Source organism: Bufo bufo, chromosome 3, assembly GCF_905171765.1.
Source record: "Bufo bufo chromosome 3, aBufBuf1.1, whole genome shotgun sequence".
In the NCBI taxonomy this organism is placed as follows: domain Eukaryota; kingdom Metazoa; phylum Chordata; class Amphibia; order Anura; family Bufonidae; genus Bufo; species Bufo bufo.
Window position 1 is genome coordinate 124,888,966 of NC_053391.1, and position 21,921 is coordinate 124,910,886.

General features: G+C 46.3%; 1 protein-coding gene across 2 annotated transcripts in view; it reads right to left on the reverse strand.

The window, feature by feature from the left end:
- TLCD2 (TLC domain containing 2) overlaps positions 1-21,711 on the reverse strand; it is a 48,700-nt gene extending 26,989 nt beyond the window's left edge. Inside the window, exons 1-4 of one of the 2 annotated variants that reach the window (XM_040421815.1) lie at positions 21,384-21,711; positions 21,139-21,347; positions 19,066-19,148; positions 15,047-15,129 (exon numbers count right to left, since the gene is read on the reverse strand). In XM_040421815.1, coding sequence (XP_040277749.1) covers positions 15,047-15,129; positions 19,066-19,148; positions 21,139-21,323 — 351 coding nt within the window. In that variant the 5' untranslated portion in view covers positions 21,324-21,347; positions 21,384-21,711. Of the gene's footprint in view, positions 1-15,046; positions 15,130-19,065; positions 19,149-21,138 lie in introns of both variants that reach the window. The other variant, XM_040421814.1, reaches the window with a different exon arrangement.
- Between the last annotated feature and the right edge of the window lie 210 nt (positions 21,712-21,921).

Genomic DNA, 21,921 nt, shown 5'->3' on the forward strand with positions numbered 1-21,921 from the left:
TCAAGGAGGTTTACACAAGGCTTGGTTGTTTGATAATATGTCTTGACAGCAAAATTTCTGTTTAATGAATTACTGCCGCATCCAGCCCTCACGTTTCATATGCAGTGTAGGATTTCTCTTTCCTGCATGTAAAATCATTGAGCGGCAGGAAAATAAGAAGTGCAGGAAACCTGCTGATGCCCAAGAATGCGGAGGGCATGGCTCGTGTGAACATGAGAATGCGGAGCTAAAAATAAGTGAATTTATATAAAAACTACAGCTCGGCGAGATACGCTTATGACCTCCCTATCGGCGGCTGCAGTATATTTCAGTGGGCTTACTGTAATGCACTGGTGTTACAGGGAAACTGCACACTGGCTGCAAAATGGTCTGCAGGCCGCATGTTATAGAGCAGGAGGAGCTGAGCAGATTGATATATATAGTTTTATGGGAAAATAGTCACTATTTATTAATTTACATGTCTGAATGACAATGCTGCGCTGCCTGGGCTCTGTCCTCACCACTTCCAGGTGACCTGCGCACAGCCCGAGGACGTTGGCGAGCTCTGTCACCTCACGTTGTGCAATATTGGGTCACAGGACAGTGGGCTTGATGTTAGGAGCAAGCGATAACACTTTTAAGATTAGTTAAAAAGCATCAGCCATTCAGTGTAGGCAATTACCATGAGATTAGCTATTGATTTCCCTCACAGATATGTAATCCTATCTCTCAGGTCATCACAGCGTGTTGTGTAACCAGACCAATTACTACAGATTACCTACAGCAAGTAGGCAGGTATAACACCTGGCAGTGGTAAATGCAGGGGGGTGACCTGGTGGACTTAGTCTCTAAAGGTCATATAGAAGTTGGCTGATGGTTGAACAAATGATAAGCCCTCGTCGGCAGGTCCTCTCCTCTCGTTCATGCTGATTGTACTGGTTTTTGTATTATGTATGTACACCCCCCTGGAATAAAACACAGTAAATGAATAATTCTAATAATGATCACGTTGCAGACACGGTCAGATACATTTTAGTCTGTATCAGCCATTACAGTGGTTCAAACTGCCCATAGAAATTCAATAAAACCAGGACGGGTGAACGATCTTTCTGCGAAATATATCTTTTCTCCACAAATGTTCTTTCTTTCAATGAAATAGCTTTTATCCAGCAATAGGATGAAAATTTCAAACATGGCCGACTTCTGTTCAGACAATGATGGTCTATCTTAGGATGCCTAAAACTCTTGTTCATTGTTAAAGGGGTCATCCGCCTTTTGGGCGTATTTGCAGGACAGAGGCCGGATCTCCGACAGACCCCATCATTGTCAATGGGCCAGCGGGCATTCTGGTAACACCCAGCAATCCTGGATCCAGAGAGTTTCGGCAGAAACAGCCTGCCGCAAATGTGAAACATGCTTAAAACATGATGTGAACATAACGTTAGGTTTTCCATCTCTGTATAAAAGGGACTAGAGATGAGAGAATTTCATATTTTGAAATTCGTTCATACTTTGTTTGTGGGTAAAAGGTGACCTGCGTTATGGATTCCGTTGTTACTCCTAACCATAACGCAATTCCATAACGAAATACATAACTGAATGCCTTTAGAGGCATTCCGTTTTTCATTCTGTCATAATAGAAGTCTATGTGCTGCATAACGGATCCGTCCCGTTTTCATTATGCAGGAGAGGACTCCCCTGCATAACGGACACAGGACGGATCCGTTTTGCAGCCCTTAGACTTCTAAAGGCATTCCGTCATAGAATTGCGTTATGGTCCGTGGTAACGGAATCCATAACGCAATTGACCTTTAACCAACAAATAAAGTGTGAACGAATTTCATAAGCGGAAATTCGCTCATCTCTAAAAGGGACCCAAACCAAGAAAAACAGCTTGTCCATTTTTTCTTCCTCCACCCAACAACCATTATTTGGCACTGCAAGAAAAAGGGGGTCAGTCAGCACATCCCAATGCACAGGTGCATGTCACTATGGCTAGAAACATGAAGAAAGCAAAAAATGCAGACACAAATTACATACAATAAAGCCATAGTTATAGTAAATATTCTGGTGTTCATGCTACACTTATTTTGTAAATTTAAGATTCTTGGGAAATATATTTTGTACAAAATTATTTGGGCCCATCTGCCAAACTTCAAGGCGAATCTCTATTAGACGGGAATCTAACATTAAAGGGGTTCTGCACTTTGTTTAAACTGATTATGTATCCTCTGGATAGATCATCAGCTTCTGATCGGCAGGGGTTCGACACCCAGGACCCCCGCCGATCAGCTGTTTGAGAAGGCAGCGGCGCTCCAGCAGCGCCACGGCCTTCTCACTGTTTACCGCAGGCCCAGTGACGTCACGACTAGTATAACTGGCCTGGGCGCGGCTAAGCTCCATTCAAGTGATAGATAATCAGTTTAAACAAAGTGCAGAACCCCTTTAAAAATACTACCTGCTATGTGCCATAACGGCCACCATAAAATTCAGGGAGTGCAGGTTCCACATGCATGCTGGGTCCACTCTGCCTTTTACAATTTTTTGTGCCATAATGGCCTCGCCTTGACGCCGGCAGACGGGCCCAAATAATTTTGTACAAAATGTATTTGCCAAGAATCTCAAAGTTAGAAAATAAGCATAGCATTAGCACCAGAATATTTTCTATAACTATGGCATTATTGTACTTTATTTGTGTTTGCAGTGTGTTTTTTTCCCTCGTGTTTCTAGCCATGGTGACTTGCAACTGCGCATTGGGATGTACTGACTGACCACCTTTTTCTTGCAGTTGTACTGAGCTGGAGGTATGGCTGACTCCTGTTGGTCTTGCACCCCTGACCAGCCTGTCTGCCCCAAAGGCTGATTTTAATTTTGTTTAAGTATAAGGGCTCATGAACATAACTGTGTGCTGGCTGGGCGCGTGCTGTCGAACTGCAAATTGCGGTCCGCAATGTAAGGGCACCGACCGCGGGGCAGGCGCATGCAGATCGTGGACCCATTTACTTAAATGGGGTCCGCGATCCGCATCAGATAGTCCGCACTGTAAAAAAGTAGTGCATGGACAGAAAACCCATAGAAGCACTCCATAGTGCTTCCGATCCGTGCCTCCGCTCCGCATCTCCCGGATTGCGAACCCATACAACTGAATGGGTCCACATCTGTGATGCGGTGTGCACACGGCCGGTGCCTGTGTGCATGAGCCCTAAAGCTGTAGCCTCTCTCCCTGTATTCATTGGAAGCCGTCTGGCACCAGGAGAGGTATAGAGTGGGCTCAGCATGCATGTTGGTACCTACATTCCCTGGATTTAATGGAGGCCATTATGGCACATAACAGGTAGTATTTAGTATTAGGTTCCCGTCTTAGAGATTCGCCTTGACACCGGCAGAAATAATTTTTTACAAAATGTATTTGCCAAGAATCTCAAATTTACTAAATAAACATAGTATTAGTTATAGAAAATATTCTGGTGCTATGGTATTATTGTACTTAATTTGTGTTTGCAGAGTGCTGTTGCATTATTTGGCACTGGCCATTTGTGAGTCACTCACCCATAAAGCTCCCCACATTGCTGCACCATCTCACATTTCCTCCCTCATCTCTGTACACCACCCGTGCTCTCCGTTCTGCCAACGATTTAAAGAGGACCTTTCACCCATTATTACCCTATGAACTAAGTATACAGACATGGAGAGCAGCGCCCGGGGATCTCACTGCACTTACTATTATCCCCGGGCCCCGCTCCGTTTTCCTGCTATGCCCTCCGGTATCTTCGTTCACAAAGTTATGGTAGGCGGAGTCTGCCCTTGTTCTGCTGTAGCACTGGCCAATCGCATTGCAGAGCTCACAGCCTGGGAGAAAAGAACCTCCCAGGCTGTGAGCTCTGCGCTGCGATTGGCCAGCGCTACAGCAGAACAAGGGCTGACTCCGCCTACCATAACTTAGTGACTGAAATCTCTGCCTACCATAACTTAGTGAGCGAAGATACTGGGGGGCATAACGGGAGAACTGAGCAGCGCCCGGGGATAATAGTAAGTGCCGTGAGATCACCGGGCGCCGCTCTCCATGTATGTATACTTAGTTCACATTATCATAATGGGTGAAAGGTCCTTATTAAGACAGACATCCTCCATAATCCCACTCACGACTTTCCTCAAGCGGTACTAGTTCTTTGAAAAGCGTAACCCCAGACAATCAGGTTAAAGGGGTTGTCTCGGATTTTCATATTGATGGCCTATCCTTAGGAAATGTCATTAATATCAGATAGTGGGGTCCGACTCCTGGCTCACCCGCCTATCAGCTGTATGAAGAGGCCGCGGCACTCCATGAGCGCTGGGGCCTCTTCCTGGGCCAGTGATATCACATTCACCGGTCACATAGTCGAGGCGCAGCTCAGTCCCATTCAAGTCAATGGGGGTGAGCTGTGATACTACGTACGGCGCTGTGCTTGGTAAGCTGTAAGAAGGCCGCGGCACTCACAAGATCGCCGGTGCTTTCTCAAATAGCTGATCAGCGGGGATCCTGGGTGTCGGACCCCCACCGATCAGATACTCATGACATATCCTGAGGATAGGTAATCTGTATTAAAATGTCGGAAAACTCCCCCTTAAAGGGAACTGGTCATGTTAATTATGGTGTCAGCTGAAGACAGCATGTTATTGAGCAGGAAGAGAAGAGCAGATTGGTATATACTTTCATGAGACATTTTTCACTAATTTATTCATTTAAAATCGGTGCCTATTCTGGGCTTTGAAGTCAAGGACTAGGTCCTATCAGTGATTGACAGCATTCCCTCTATGACTGAGTATACAGAGACAGCGTCAGTCACAGATTTCTTAACGTCAAAGCCTAGAATGAGCAGGAATATCAATGAATGCAATACAAGTTATACTGAATCTTTTTCCAAAAGTCTATATATCAATCTGCTCTATAACATGCGGCCTGCAGATTATTTTGCAGCCAGTGTGCAGTGTCCCTGTAACACTGGTGAAGGGGAAATGATGCATTACAGTAAGCCCACTGAAATATACTGCAGCCGCCGATAGGGGGGTCATGAGCGGCTGTCGAAGATCAGTAGTTTCTATATAAATTCACTTATTTTTAGCTCCGCATTCTCATGTTTACACGAGCCATGCCCTCCGCATTCTTAGGCATCAGCAGGTTTCCTGCACTTCTTGTTTTCAGGCCGCTCAAAGATCATATAGATTTTACATACAGGAAAGGGAAATCCTACACTGCATATGAAACGTGAGGTTTATGGCCATGGATGGGCTGGATGTGGCAGTAATTCATTAAACAGAAATTTAACCACTAAAACTGCAGAAGTACACCAAAACGCCACTAAAACCTTTGTGTGAACCCACCCTTAAGAGCCAAGTGGTCTTGGTGAGAAAACCCCTTCAATACTTTGAAGAATGTAATTCCACTCCTCCAGAGTACCAGTGTAACACTGCACACAGTAAGGGTACGTTCATCTCTGCATTCAGAAATCTGGAAGGCTGTTCTGGCAGAGGAACAGCCTGCCGGAGCTCACCGTGTCTGGCATGGCCGGGTGATGCCATGAACCGACTATAAAATGGGATCCAACCACTTTCCAGCAGAAATGTCAGCTTTCAGCCAGACAAAAAGTTGTGTATGCAGGACTTTTTGTCCGACCGAAAGCCACAGGAGTCACTGGCTGCAACACATGGAAAATGCTACTACTGTAAGGGTACTTTCACACTTGCGGCAGAGGATTCCGGCAGGCAGTTCCATCGCCGGCAATCCGGACGCAAACGGATGCATTTGTGAGACAGATCCGGATGCGGATCCGTCTCACAAATGCATTGCAATATCGGATCAGTCTTTCCGGTTGTCATCCAGAAAAACAGATCCGGTATTTATTTTTTTCTCATTTTTAAAAGGTCTGCCCATGCGCAGACCGCAAAACCGTATCCGTTTTGCGGGAACACTTGGGGCCGGATGCGGCATTAATGCATTTTAATGGAAATTAATGCCGGATCCGGCATTCCGGCAAGTGTTCAGGATTTTTGGCCGGAGAGAAAACTGCAGCATGCTGCTGTATTTTCTCTGGCCAAAAAAAGGATACATCACTTTACCAGATGGCATAAATGGTGCACAATCTGGGCCATGTAACGTGGTAACTTTTACATAACTCACTAGGGATGTTAGACATTTCTCTCTATTCTACATCCCCTCATGGCTGGCGTATACACGTTGGTAATGTCCCCTTTTATGGTCACTTTTCAAAGTCCAAAAGGTAAGCATTAAAGAAGCACTCCCAATAAAATATATTCTCTGACCTGTACATGATGAGGTACATGATGTAAACTGCAGTGAAGGAAATCTTCTTACCAGTGACTATTTGCGAGTTATAACCTCCCTTCTGATCCTCAGCTGTGTCATGTGACCAACAGTCTGACTCCCCAAACACAGCAACTTATGTGGGGAGAGGAAGTAACTGTCAGATCAGAGTGTTGGCCACATGACAGCTGAGGATCAGAAGAGAGGTTATATCTGAATCTGATACAGTCACTGGTAAGAAAATTATCTTAATTTCTATTTTTTGTGGAGTGCTTCTTTAAAAAAAAAAAAAAAAAAAAATATATTTAAATGGATTACTTGGCTCAAATTATTGCCTAGCAAATCTCTCGTAGTTAGGGAAATTCTTGTAAAATAACGAGTAAAACACTATGATTTTGCACAAAAACTGCACAAACAGTACTGTGAAAATAAAACTTGGCACGGGCAGCCCCAACAGACTGATTTTCTTATTTAACACAGTAGTTGGAGGATAAAGCCAAAAGGATGTAGTTTACATTTGCATTGCAACACTTCTCATCTCTATGTGTACACTGTAAAAAAGTTACTTAAACAGTAATTACTTTAGTAATGTACTGTACGCTGAAAAGAGACAAATTCAATTTACAGTGTCTGTCATTTCAAAAAACTTTGGAACTGTCCTAAAGGTATGTCAAAAGTTCTGAGGGGTTTGAGTACCAATACACGCTCTCTAGAGACAAAGGGGCACTTTGCTGAGCATTGCGCCCCTTCAGCTCTTGTCACTTTCACCCCAGTGCCAATGCAGCCTGTCCCAAGTAACCTGTTCTGTGACCTGTACAGAGGTCATTGTGCAGTGAGGGGAGGAGGCCATCTGGGTCCATCACCTACTATCAATGGTAGATCCTGAATTATCCTACCAGCTTTATGACAGGAGTAACCTTGCATTGTAATCCTACTAGAACAATAAAAAGGGACTCTGCCCCAGTGTGCCTAGCATAATACTAAACATTCCCTATTGCAAGGTGTTTAGAGGCCAGTGTATGAATTATAATATTTCAGGTTTTTTTTTTTTTTTTTTTTTTTTTTTCTTCATTAAAAAAGAAGCTATAAATATATATGTATCATAAAATCTAAAGCAAAGTACAGAAACATTCTTAACCACTTCCCATCTGGGCCATTTGCCCCCTTCCTGACCAGGCCAAATTTTGCAAATCTGACATATCTCACTTTATGTGGTAATAACTTTGGAACGCCTTTACTTATCCAAGTCATTCAGAGATTGTTTTCTCGTGACACATTGTACTTCATGATAGTCATAAATTTGAGTAAATATATTTCACCTTTATTTATGAAAAAATCCCAAATTTACCAAAAATTTTGATAAATTCGCAATTTTCTAAATTTAAATTTCTCTGCTTTTAAAACAGAAAGTGATACCTCATAAAATATTTATTACTTAACATTCCCCATATGTCTACTTTATGTTGGCATCATTTTGGAAATGTCATTTTATTTTTTTAGGACGTTAGAAGGCTAAGAAGCAATTCTTCAAATTTTTAAGAAGATTGTCAAAACCCACTTTTTAAAGGACCAGTTCAGGTCTGAAGTGACTTTGTGGGGCTTACATAGTGGAAACTCCCCATAAATGACGCCATTGTAGAAACTACACCCCTCAAGTTACTTAAAACCGATTTTACAAACTTTGTTAACCCTTTAGGCGGAACAAGAATTAAAGGAAAATGGAGATCAAATTTTTAAATTTCACTTTTTTGGCAGATTTTCAATTTTAATCCAATGTTTTCTTTAACACATCGATGGTTAACAGCCAAACAAAACTCAATATTTATTACCCAGATTCTGCGGTTTACAGAAACACCCCACATGTGGTCATAAACTGCTGTATGGGCACACGGCAGGGTGCAGAAGAAAAGGAACTCCACATGGTTTTTAGATGCCATGTCCTATTGGAAGCCCCCCTGATGCACCCTTAGGCTGAGTTCACACGGGCTAGATGGACCATGTGATCTGACGTCACCACAGGTCCTTTAGCCGGCAGCTCATGATTAAAGTAGTAAGAAGAGACCAGCAGCTACGCGATCAAGAGAAGGCGAGTTAATTATTTTTTATCCCTCAATTGACCACCTACTAAGCATTCTATAATAAAATATGCTATTATTTTCCCTTATAACCATGTTATAAGGGAAAATAACAACATCTACACAACACCGAACCCAAACCTGAACTTCTGTGAAGAAGTTCGGGTCTGGGTACCACAGTCAGTTTTTTTTATCACGCGCGTGCAAAACGCATTGCACCCACGCGATAAAAACTGAACAACGGAACGCAATCGCAGTCAAAACCGACTGCAATTGGGTACCTACTCACGTGGGTTTGCCGCAAAGCATCCGGACCTTATCCGGACACGCTCGTGTGAACTCAGCCTTACAGTAGAAACTCCCAAGAAGTAACCCCATTTTGGAAACTAGGGGATAAGGTGCCAGTTTTATTGGTACTATTTTTGGGTACATATGATTTTTTGATCATTCATTATAACACTTTATGGGGCAAGGTGACCAAAAAATTGGTTGTTTTAGCAGTTTTTATTTATTTATTTTTACAGCGTTCACCTGAGGGGTTCGGTCAAGTGACATTTTTATAGAGCAGATTGTTACGGACGTGGAGATACCTAATATGTATACTTTTTCTTATTTATTTAGGTTTTACACAATAGCATTTTTGAAACCAAAAAAATTATGTTTTAATGTGTCCATGTTCTGAGAGCTATAGTTTTTTTATTTTTTGAGAGATTTTCTTATGTAGAGGCTCATTTTTTGCGGGATGAGGTGCCGGTTTTATTGGTACCATTTTGTGGGACATACGCCTTTTTGATCACTTGGTGTTGCACTTTTTGTGATGTAAGGTGACAAAAATGGCTTTTTTTGACAGTTATTTTTTTTATTTATTTTTTATGGCGTTTATCGGACTGGGTCGATTATGTGATATTTATAGAGCCGACCGTCACGGACGCAAAAATACAAAATATGTCTATTTTATTTTATTTTTTCTATTTTTAACATTTTTTTTATTCCTTACTCGGGGAATTTTTTTTTTTTTTTTACATGTGAAACCTTTTTTTTTTACCACTATTTTTTTATTTTACACTTTTCGGCCCCCATAAGGTCATACAAGACCTCTGGGGGACATTTACTTCACTTTTTTTTGTTTTCACTGTTGATTTCTCCTGTAACTGGGGCTGACATAGTAGCCCCAGTTACAGGAGAAATACTCCCCCCAGAGAGGCTGTACAGCGCAATACAGTGCTGTACAGCCTCAGTGCAGGGCTGATCGAGGTCTCTGAAAGACCTCACACAGCTCCTGCACTCTCCGGTCCCGGCGATCACATGACCGCCGGGCCGGAACAGGAAGCACATAGCGCTGTGTATGCAGCGATCCAGAAGGCAGGGACACCTGGGCACTGTTCCTGCCTTCTCTCTGGGTTGCCCTGCTGTCACCGATCAGCAGCTGCACAATTAGCGTGCAGCTGTAGTTTCTGAACGGACGTTCTGGAACGTCCACTCAGAAATAGAGATCCACCTCCCGGACGTTTATAGTCAACGTGCGGACGGGAGGTGGTTAAAGGGGTTCTGCTGTTTGTTTAAACTGATGATCTATCCTCTGGATAGATCATCAGCATCTGATCAGCAGGGGTCCAACACCTGGGACCCCCGCCGATCAGCTGTTTGAGAAGGCAGCGGCGCTCACGACTAGTATCAACTTGCCTGGGCGGGGCTAAGCTCCATTCAAGTGAACAGAGCTTAGCCGCGCACATGCCAGTGATACTAGACGTGACGTCACTGGGCTAGCAGGAAACAGTGAGAAGGCCGCGGCACCGCTGGAGTGCCGCTGCCTTCTCAAACAGCTGATCAGCGGGGGTGTCGGACCCCCACAGAGGATAGATCATCAGTTTAAACAAACTGCAGAACCCCTTTAATGAAAACCTGATCCAGATGGATCTCGACTTCAGACTGCTTCACCGTCCAAAAAGACAATGACCCTAGGTACGCAGCCAAGACAACACAGGAGTGGCTTAGAGACAACTCTGTGAATGTCCTTGAGTGGCCCAGCTAAGACCCGACTTGACCTCAATCGAACATCTCTCGATGGTCCCCATCCAAATCAATCAATACATTAGCAAAGATTTGGAAAATTCTGTTTTCACATTGTCATTATGGGGTATTTAGTGATGAATAAAAAAAATTGAATTTGTGTTTATTTTAGTACAAGGCTGCAAGATTAAATGTTAAAAAAAGTGAAAGACTGAAGACTTTCTGAATGCACTGTGTGTCTTTCAGTGTCTTCCATTTTTAACAAGAAGCTCAATTATCACTTCAAAATGTAAAAAACCAGTTCGGTTGGGCAGAGTGATGCGAGTGATGTCTAGGGACAGTGTCAAGCAGATACAAGGTCTGCATACCACGCAGGTTACTGAGCTTAGACAAACAAAGACATGCCGAATTACACCCACCCCGCCCCTGAAGACTAACCAGAAAAAGGTGTCATTTTGTTGAAAGGAACACTAAAAACACAGAAAATGCACAACAAAACTCCCAGCTCTCCCTCCCCCATCATCTCCTTTCCCTCGGTCCCATTTTGTCTCTTATTAAAATTAAAACCGAGAACTACATAAAGAAATCTGGTCCTTCCTCCTCAGAGGCTGTAAGACAAGTAGCTGGAGCAGGAGCCTCCCTGCTGTATCCTGTCTGCAGCAGGACAAAGATTCTTAATTCCTGCCTTTTGGCCAAGGCCTGTTTCACACTGCCGGCAGGCTGCTCCGGCACTGAATGCCGGGAATTGGCTGGATATAAAAAACACTGCACGTGGCGGTATTTGTCCGGCTGTTTCTCTGTATATTTGCCGGATAACCGCCAGACCCCATTTTAATAATGAGTCCCGACGGCATTCCGGCAGTGTCCAGCAATCCCGGCCAGAACAGCCTGCCAGATCGGCAAACAAGCTAAAGGCCCACCCCCACAGTCAGTCTCCAGCCGAAGATGGAGCAGATCAGCAGGAGATTAGCCTCTTTGGTCCCTGCAGGATTTCTACAAGGCTGTTTGTGGTAGGGTCATGTAAAAGGTTTTGCAGATTAACAAACTGTAACTTGATACTCATAAGATCTTTGTCGGCAGACCCCATCCATTTTAGCGGGTCTACCAACAATCTTATTTATGTGACAACTGTTCTGCTCAACCAGTTATTCAAGTGAGGAGTTTCTTAGGTGGATAGACAGCTTAGCTTGTTGGCCAACGCAACATATATCTCTCCTAAACTGGCTATAGAAGGGACATTAGATTCTCAGTGAGGTTGTGTGTTAAGGTCCCTTTACACGGGACAATTCAGCAGTGGAGGTGACTGCTGAATTTACATGCAACAATCCCCTCCACAGTATAGTGGAGGAGGGCTCGCCAATGCCATCGCTTGTCCCCATACAGAATCATTGTTTGCCGATAGCAGAGGATGTTTAAACGGCACAATCTGCTGCCGGCAAACAATGATATAGGCATCTACACAAAGGAGCAGATTACCCGATGAATGAGCGTTTTGCTCGTTAATCGGTGGCACCTTTACACTGCCAGATAATCCTATGAATGCTCGTTAGCAATTATCTAGCGGATTCTTCACTCGCGTAAAGGGGCCTTTAGTAACATGCACAACTCACATTTAGCAAAATAAAATCCATCAGGACAGATCGTGATGTGAACAGCATTTTAGCTTACCTGATAATGAGCCTGTTCTCACCTTCAAGTCACCGTCAGTGATGACAGTGTGAAATATACATGCCCAAAGCTAGAGCTAGCTAGTCAAGTATTTCCACCAGTGTCCTTTATATAGGCTGAAGGACATAACTGAAGCATGAGCACGTACAGGACTAGTGACAAGAGAACGGCTTTCTTTCAAAAAATGCCACATCTGTCCACATGTTTTGTGTAGCCCAATACACTTCAATGGAGCCAAGCTGCTAAACCAGATGCTTCCCATGGGCAAGTATGGCACCGTTCCGGTCATATTTTTTCAAACCATGTAAATCCCCTTCAAAAGGGGTTGTCCAAAGTTTTTTTTATTGATAACCTGTCCTCAAGTTAGGCTACTTTCACACTAGCGTTCGGGTGTCCGCTCGTGCGCACCGTTTGAAGGGGCTCACGAGCGGCCCCGAACGCATCCGTCTGGCCCCAATGCATTCTCAGTGGAGGCGGATCCACTGAGAATGCATCCGCCTGCCAGCGTTCAGCCTCCGCTCCGCTCAGTGAGCGGACACCTGAACGCTGCTTGCAGCGTTCGGGTGTCCGCCTGGCCGTGCGGAGGCGAGCGGATCCGTCCAGACTTACCATGTAAGTCAATGGGGACGGATCCGCTTGAAGATGACACAATATGGCTCAATCTTCAAGCGGATCCGTTCCCCATTGACTTTCAATGTAAAGTCTGAACGGATCCGCTCAGACAACTTTCACACTTAGAAAATTTTCTAAGTTTTAATGCAGACGCATCCGTTCTGAACGGATGCGAACGTCTGCATTATCGGAGCGGATCCGTCTGATGAAACATCAGACAGATCCGCTCCGAACGCTAGTGTGAAAGTAGCCTTAGGTCATCAATATCAGATTGGCAGGGGTCCTACACCTGGCACCCCCGCCGATCAGCTGGTTGAAGAGAAGGTGCGCTCCGTGCCAGCGCTGATTTCCCTTCATTGTTTACCTGCTCGCAGTCGCAACAGCAGCGTTGAGGAGGCGTAATTACAAGAAGCCGTCCCATTCACTTCAATGAGAAGGCTCATTCTTATACACTTAAATAGGAATGAACATCCCCATTGAAATAAATGGGACGGTTTTTGTAATTACGCCTCCTCAATGCTGCTGTTGCGACTGCGAGCAGGTAAACAATGAAGAGAAATCAGCGCTGGCACGGAGCGCACCTTCTCTTCAACCAGCTGATCGGCAGGGGTGCCAGGTGTAGGACCCCCACCGATCTGATATTGGTGACCTATCCTGAGGATAGGTCATCAATAAAAGTAACTTGGACAACCCCTTTAAATAAAGGGTGTGCTACATTGACTCTTCTGTGAAAAAGGTCTTTGTGAGGTCACCAATTATAGAACATGTCCTATTCCTGTCTGTTTTGTGGACAAGAATAGGCATTTCTACTGATGGGAGTGAGAAAATTGCAGAATGCACAATTTGCGGACTGCAAAATGGGTACAGTCGTGTGCATGAGGCCCAAGAAAAAGTATCATCATGTCACGACTGTCTGCAGAAAAGTGTGATATGCACCAAATTCACAAACTGTAGCGAGTACAAAAACTCCTTTGCAGCGTATGACTGTTCAAGCCAGGCATGGGCCGGCAGACAGGGGTAAGAAATGTCGTACAAGCCTCTCCCCTGAACGCTATGCTCCATATGGAAAAGGTGGTAACCAGATGCTTCCTGTATAAGGACACGCTTGCATCATTTGTAACACTATTTACTGCAACATGTTGTTGGGTCCAGTGGGGATTTACTAAGCAAGAAAAAGGGCATCTGTCAGCAGATTTGTACCCATGACACTGGCTGACCTGTTACATGTGCGCTTGGCAGCTGAAGGCATCTGTGTTGGTCCCATGTTCCTTCCTATGTGCCCGCATTGCTGAGAAAAATGATGTTTAATGTATATGCAAATGAGCCTCTAGGAGCAACGGGGGCGGTATCATTACACCAAGAGGCTCTGCTTTCTCTGCAACTGCCGCGCCCTCTCCACTTTATTGACAGAGCCAGGTGTGATGAGGTATTCACTGCCTGCAGAGAGAGCCTCTAGGAGTAACAGCAACACCCCCGTTGCTCCAAGATGCTCACTTGCATATATAAAACATCTCAGCAATGCGGGCACATATAAACATGGGACCAACACAGATGCCTTCAGCTGCCAAGCGCACATGTAACAGGTCAGCCGGTGTCATAGGTACAAATCTGCTGACAGATGCCCTTTAAAGGGGTTATCCAGGAAAATATATTTAAGATTCATCCCCAGGAAAGGTCATCAGTATCAGATCTGTGGGCATGTGACATCCAGGAGTCCCACCAATCAGCTCTTAGAAGAGGCCTTGAGCACCACAGCCTTTTCCTAAGCCAGCGACATCACATGATCTAGTGGCAGATTAGCTCCATTCAAGTGAATGTGGCTGAGCTGCAATACCAAGAACTGCCACTATATGATGTACGGCGCTGTCCTTGGAAAGCTGTCGGGAGCCTGCATTACTCACCAGAGCTCCGGTGAGAGCGGCAGCTCATCGGCAGGGATCATGAAACGTTAACTCCTGCCCATGTGATAATCATGACCTATCATTATCATTTTCCGGATAACCTCTTTAATACACCACAAACATGTAGCACACTTAAAGCAACAAGGCTTATCATAGCCCGGTGTTTTACAGCCATGGCGCTTTAAACTGTACAGTGAACGGAGCTGAAAGCAGTGGCCGTGCAGGGGGAACTGCTGCTCTGCTACTGTTCACGTGAATGGGAACCGAGCTGCAGTCCACAGGCACCAGTGTAGGGATCATTGTATCGTTTCTGGTGCTGTGGCCAATCAGTGGGGATGCCGTGCGTCAAATGCCCACCGATCGGATATTGACGACCTCTCCTGAGTATAGGTCATCAATATCTCTAGCCCGGACAACCCCTTTAAAAGAACTTTTTGTGAAGATGACCCTTTACAGGTAATTTCCCTCAGTGGATCAGAAGGCAGAAGATCTATACATACCACAGTGTGATGGAAGAGCAGCTCCCAGGACTGATGCAGCTTCTGGTTCTGCAGCATATCCACAAAATCATGGATGAAATAACCTAAAATGAAAACAAGGAACACAGGGTTATTTTTTTTTCTTTTGAAAGGATCCATCATCAGCATGCGCTTAGAAATATTTTTATTGGGTCATAAAGTGAAAAGATTTTTCCAGGGCGAAAGAAAACCTTTTGCAGAAATTGTTTTGCAGCATTTTTCATGTTTGTTTATAAAAACCCATCCCATTTAACCCCAAAAAAAATAAAAAAGCCTTTAAAAACGCTGTGTGAATAAAGTCTTGCTCATATAGATGACCTATCATCAGGACAGGTCGTCAATATCAGATCAGATTGGCGGGGTCGGACTGCCGGCACCCCCGCCAATCAGCTGTTTGAAGAGATCGCAGCTATGTTCTCTTCACCGTTTACCTGCTCGTCATCAACACTGCAGTGGGGAGCAGTGTAATTACAACTGAATGCGACGGAGGAGCTGTAATTACACCCCTCGAGGGTGGGCAGGTACTGTATAAGAGAAAGCAGCGCTTGCAGCTGATCAGTGGAAGTGTCCCTGGAGTTGGATCTCTCCGGATCGGAGATTGACGAATTATCAATATGGGAAAACTGGACAACCCCTTTAAGAAGGGCTTCCCAAGTTTTAAATGTATTCCCTATCCACAGGATAGTGGACAAGATTCTGATCAACAAGTGTCAGACCGCAGGGTCCCCCACCATTCACAAAAATAGGGTTCCTGTGCCACTGCCCCGTTCTGAAAGGAGCAGCAGTCATACATGCAAACTAACGTGCTATTCATCTCTATAGGACTACCGGAGATAGTTTCATAGAGATAAATGGAGGGGCAGCATACATGCTCAACCGCGGCTCCGTTCAGATGGAGGGGGCACAGGACACCTGTTCTAGTGATGGTTCGGGGTCCCAGATGTCCCCCCCCCTCCCCTTCAATAAGACACTTACCCATAATCCTGTGGCTAGATACTGTAGAGTCTTGGGTGTAGAGCTATACAAGCTCAGCCAGACTCACGAACGTGTGCTGCCCGTTGCCGTATTGCGGATCTGCAATACACGGGCACCGTTCCGTGGCCATTCCGCATCACGGATGCAGACCCATTCAATTCAATGGGTCCGCAAATCCGGAGAAGCGGAACGGAACACTATGGAGTGCTTTTTGGGGTTCCGTGCTTCCGCACCGCAAAAAGATAGAACTTGTGCTATCTTTATGCGGAACGGAAGGATCGCGGACCCATTCAAGTGAATGGGTCTGCGATCCCCATGCGCCTGCCCCACGGACGCTGCCCGTGCATTGCGGACCGGAGCCCTCAGTGTGTACTATGTCCAACTGAACTTGCCACATTAGGGGGATCCATGCACCACTAGGACAGTTCTATCATGGCTCTGTACATAGAGCAGCCTTAAAGGTGTTGTCCAGAATTAGAAACGCATGGCTGCTTTCTTATCGACAGGTTGGATGCGGCAATGCAGCTCTGCCCCCGTGACTCCAATGCAGCTGAGCTGCAATACCGCACACGACCCATGGACAGTGGTGGTAAACTTTGTGGTAGAAAGTAGCCATGTTTTTCTGATCCAGGACAATACCTTTAATGTGGACATGAGCCCTCACACCACCACTGTATATTGCCGTTGTTCTGCTCCCCCATTAGAGGAGCATTCAGGGCTTTTTGACAGAATTTAAAACAGTGGCTCCGAAAAGAGCTTTCAATACAAATGTGATTTATGTTCCACTTTGATTTTGGGATATTTCCCTAATTGGTCACCATCTCTATGCTAGCACCATCATGCTACCAATCATTTTTAAATATTTATAAATCGTACCAACAATATCTCCTTTGTTTCAATGACTCTCGTCCATGTTCAGTGTCTCAGGGTCAGAATGGAGACATCACGAGGGAGGACAAACTGCGTATGAGGGGACGGGAGGACACGGGAATGTGGTAATGAGGGCCGCTTCTAGTCTTGTGACATGCTGTATATGCTTAGGTGTATCCCTATGGTGTGTAAACAGCAACTAAACAATGAGGATTTGTTTTGCGGTGTGTCAGTGTTTTCTGTAACAAAGGTCGTAAGGCTGAAAAAAATACAATACGTCCATTTGGTTCGGCCTCATTTACACGACCGTGTCCGTTTTGCAGAACACAGAGGGCTTCTGGGGCCACGCGGCGGCATCGCAAAAGATAGAACATGTCCTATCTTTGGCCGCACCTTGGAAATCGCGGACCCGTTGACGTCAATGGGTCCGCACCGAGATTTAGGGTGTACATGGCCGGTGTCTGTGTTTAGAGGTCCAGAAAATGGACACGATTATATGAATGGGGCCTTGTCATGTAAGGTTCATCCAGAGGAAGGCAAAAAACAAAAACTCAAGAGTTAGAATCCAATCTTCCTCATTTTAGGGAAAAAAAAAAAAAAAAAGGATGCAGAATCTGCTTTAAAATACCATTGTGTGAACATAGACCAAGGGTAGGTCCGGAGGAGTTGCTGTGGCCAATGTCTGCAGAAAATCTAAAAAAGGTTGTATTAAGGCTGTTTTACACTGGCAGACTTTCTGCCGGATGATCGCCAACGAGCGTTTGTAGTAACGCCCATTAGTAATGATCTGGCAGTGTAATACTGCCGCCGATTACCCGTTTGCTCGTTCATCGGGTAGCATGCTAAAAGATCACGATCTGCTGCCGGCAAACAACTACCGTAGCAAGCATTGGAATGAGCAATGGCATAGCGATCGCTCCTCCCCATACTGTGGAGGAGATTGCTGCATGTAATAGCAGCGGTCTCCTCCTCTAGCGAGCAGGCGTTTGCCGGGAGGGAACGCTTCCTTCGTGACCATCACCAGTATGATCCCTTGGTCTAATACAGGCTTTACACTGCCTGATGTACGGTCAGTGCGAGCGCTGACTGATGAGAACACATCCATCGGCGCTGGTTTGCACTGGCCTCATTACACAGACCGATGCAAACAGAATGCGAGAGGAAGGATTTAGTCTCCTCCATTGAGTTCTAGCGATTATCGGCAGCCCATCTCTGACGACACAGGAAGATGGACTGCCGATAATCGGGCATCTTTTATCCTGCCGATGAATGAGCGTTTGATCGTTGACTAGCTGATCGTCTGCTTGATTATACAAGCCAATTATTTATGAACGAGTCTTCCTATGAGCTTGTTCCCAATAATTGTGCTGCTTAATAGGACCTTAAAGGGGTTATCCGACACTAACAAATGCTCGCCCATACGCCGGGCCCCTCACACAAAAATCCAGTGTCGGGGGGGGGGGGGGGGGGGGGGGGGCAGCAGCGAATGGCAGGTGGTGATGGGGAAGAGCCTCCCTAGGGAGGCTTGTCCCCGTCACCGCCCCCACATGTTTTCCTCCGCGCACCCCTTTAAACAATATATACACATATTGGTGTGCACTTTTCTCCATGCAAAGTTCCCAAGCTGAGAAAAAATAAAATAAAAATCACATTTCTCGAAACTGGTGTAAAGAAAACTGGTTTAGTTGCCCATAGCAACCATTTAGAGTCCAATTTTCATTTTCCAAAAGAGCTCTGAGAGATGAAAGGTGGAATCTCATTGGTTGCTATGGGAAACTAAGCCACAGGATATAGGATAACTATCAGATCGTGGGGGTTCCACGGCTGGGACCCCAAACCGATCACGAGAACGGGGGCTCCGTACGCCCAAATGAAATGACAAGAGCGACCGGTTGTACATGCGCGTGGCCGCTCCATTTATTTCGAATGGAGAGGCCATACGCATGTGCAACCGGACACTCTGTTTATTTCAGGGAGGCTGCAGGGAGTATGGGGCCCCCATTCTCGGGATCGGTTTGGGGTCCCAGAGGTAGGACCCCCCCCCACCACCAATCTGATAGTTATACCCTGTCCTGTGGATAGAGGATGACTTTAAACAACTGGAATACCCCTTTAATATATGGGGCAGGTCCGAGAAATCAGGAAAAGCCGCTCACCTATTGAGACAGCAACGAGGCAATGCGAGAAGCGGGAATGTGTGGAGATCAGATCTTCTGCCATCTGAGGATGAAGGTAAAACCTAAACAAAAAGAAAGCAGATGACATTTACAGATAAACACTGTGATGGTTACCAGTGCGCCCACAGCTTCCTGGGCTATATCAGGGATAGCGTAAATGAATGCCACAGAGACTACATTCCAGCTGCCAAGTCCCAGAGCACTCTGACTGCTGGGCACTACCACTACACCTGTGCCCATAAGGTTGCCCTCATGCTCCAGCACAGACTCCGTTCAATCTGATTGCTGGGGACACCACCACAATGATACCTGTGCCCATGAGGTCACGGTGACAACGTTCTAGCTTTGTGCTCGGCGCAGCTCCTCTCCACAGAGAATACTCACATGCCCGCACTGTATGGAAGAAGCCTGGTGCCCTGGTAATGAAGAAGGCCTCCATGGAATCACCTCGCACTGCGCCCCAGATCAGCCACGGTAGATACTGGGATGGGTAGTTATAGGGATTTGGCACCAGGAGAGGTGGAATACAGAGTGGGCTCAGCAGTCATGTGCAACCTGCATTCTCTGAATATAATGGAGGCCATTATGGCACCGCTAGCGGTATAATATAGCGTGGGCTCGGCATGCATGTGGAATCTGCATCCCCTGAATGTAAAGGTGGTTGGTATGGCACTTAGTGAATGTGGTATTTAAATGTTAGGGTCCCATCTTAAAGAGATCAGCTTCACACCGGCAGACGGGCACAAATAATTTTGTACAAAAAGTATTTGCCAAGAATCTCACATTTACAACGCAGCATTAGTACTTTATATCTTACATAGTGAGTATGGCGTTATTAGATGTACTTATTGTATTGTTTGTGTGTGCCGAGAGCTGTTCCATTGTGTTTGTTTTTTACTTTTGTACTTCCAGCCATGGTGACGTGCACCTGTGTATTGGGATGTGCGGACTGACCCCCAATTTTATTTTCCGGGTAGTTATAGGGATAAAATAGATACTGGACTACCCCACATCCAGGATTAGATACATACAAGATCCCTACAGGACTAATGCACATCCAGGGATGATACATACAAGATCCCTATATTAGTACCCCACATCCAGGGATGCATGAGATCCATACACGGATCCCTATAGAAGTACCCCACATTCAGGGATTAGATCCATACACGGATCCCTATAGAAGTACCCCACATTCAGGGATTAGATCCATACACGGATCCCTATAGAAGTACCCCACATTCAGGGATTAGATCCATACACGGATCCCTATAGAAGTACCCCACATCCAGGGATTAGATCCATACACGGATCCCTATAGAAGTACCCCACATTCAGGGATTAGATCCATACACGGATTCCTATAGAAGTACCCCACATTCAGGGATTAGATCCATACACGGATTCCTATAGAAGTACCCCACATTCAGGGATTAGATCCATACACGGATCCCTATAGAAGTACCCCACATTCAGGGATTAGATCCATACACGGATCCCTATAGAAGTACCCCACATCCAGGGATTAGATCCATACACGGATCCCTATAGAAGTACCCCACATTCAGGGATTAGATCCATACACGGATCCCTATAGAAGTACCCCACATTCAGGGATTAGATCCATACACGGATCCCTATAGAAGTACCCCACATTCAGGGATTAGATACATACACGGATCACATGGGGTGCGCATCGGAGTATATTATGGAGCATGTGTTCCATGTTCATCCATATCACTATCTATCCCTCTTCCCAGTGCCCCCTCACTCTCACCCCAGCAGCGCCCCCTCACTCTCACCCCAGCAGCGCCCCCTCACTCTCACCCCAGCAGCGCCCCCTCACTCTCACCCCAGCAGCGCCCCCTCACTCTCACCCCAGCAGCGCCCCCTCACTCTCACCCCAGCAGCGCCCCCTCCCTCTCACCCCAGCAGCGCCCCCTCACTCTCACCCCAGCAGCGCCCCCTCACTCTCACCCCAGCAGCGCCCCCTCACTCTCACCCCAGCAGCGCCCCCTCACTCTCACCCCAGCAGCGCCCCCTCACTCTCACCCCAGCAGTGCCCAGATTCCTGTCAGGAGACTGTGCACCAGCGATGTCCAGATGTTCCTCCATTTCCAGGGGTTCCTGAGCGCGGAGCTGGGTGCGGGAATCAGGCTCTCCAGCCTTCCATTCAACAGGCGGAAACAGGAGAAGGAGGCTCCGGTGACCAGAACTCCGGGGTCCAGCAGCTCCATGCAAAAGCGGTGTGCGGGCACTGATGGCTGCCGGTACACAGTGATGGGTGCGGGCACTGGTCGCTCCCGGTACACAGGGCACAGTGATGGGTGCGGGCACTGACCGCTCCTGGTACACAGTGATGGGTGCGGGCACGGGGCGACGCTCCCTGTAGATGCCGGGGCACCGCTCGCCGCCTTCTCTTTCCAGAACCTTGTGTAACTTTCTAGACAGAACGTCAGCCACACGACCCGGTCCGCGCGCTGGGAGTAATCATCCCTCCCCGCCTATTGCATCTCCATGGCTACGTCCCCTCCCTGGTGTGGCAGCTCCACCATGGAGATACAGCTCCCGGACTCGGCACCTCGGGGAAAGCTGTGTGCGCGCCGCTCTCTGCCCGGGACACGTTGTCACACCGGCCCCGGGTTCAGGGCGAAAGATAAGGAGCAACAGCTTGTGTAACAAAATAGTCACAGTTATACAATTGAGTCACGTGACGCGCCTGCGCCAATCCCGCCGCCTGTTTCGTAAGTCTGATGGTAGTAACTGGGGAAGGGATGGATGTGAGGTGAGGGGGAAGTGTGAAGGGGATTGTTCACGTGGTGTCCGGTCCTGGCT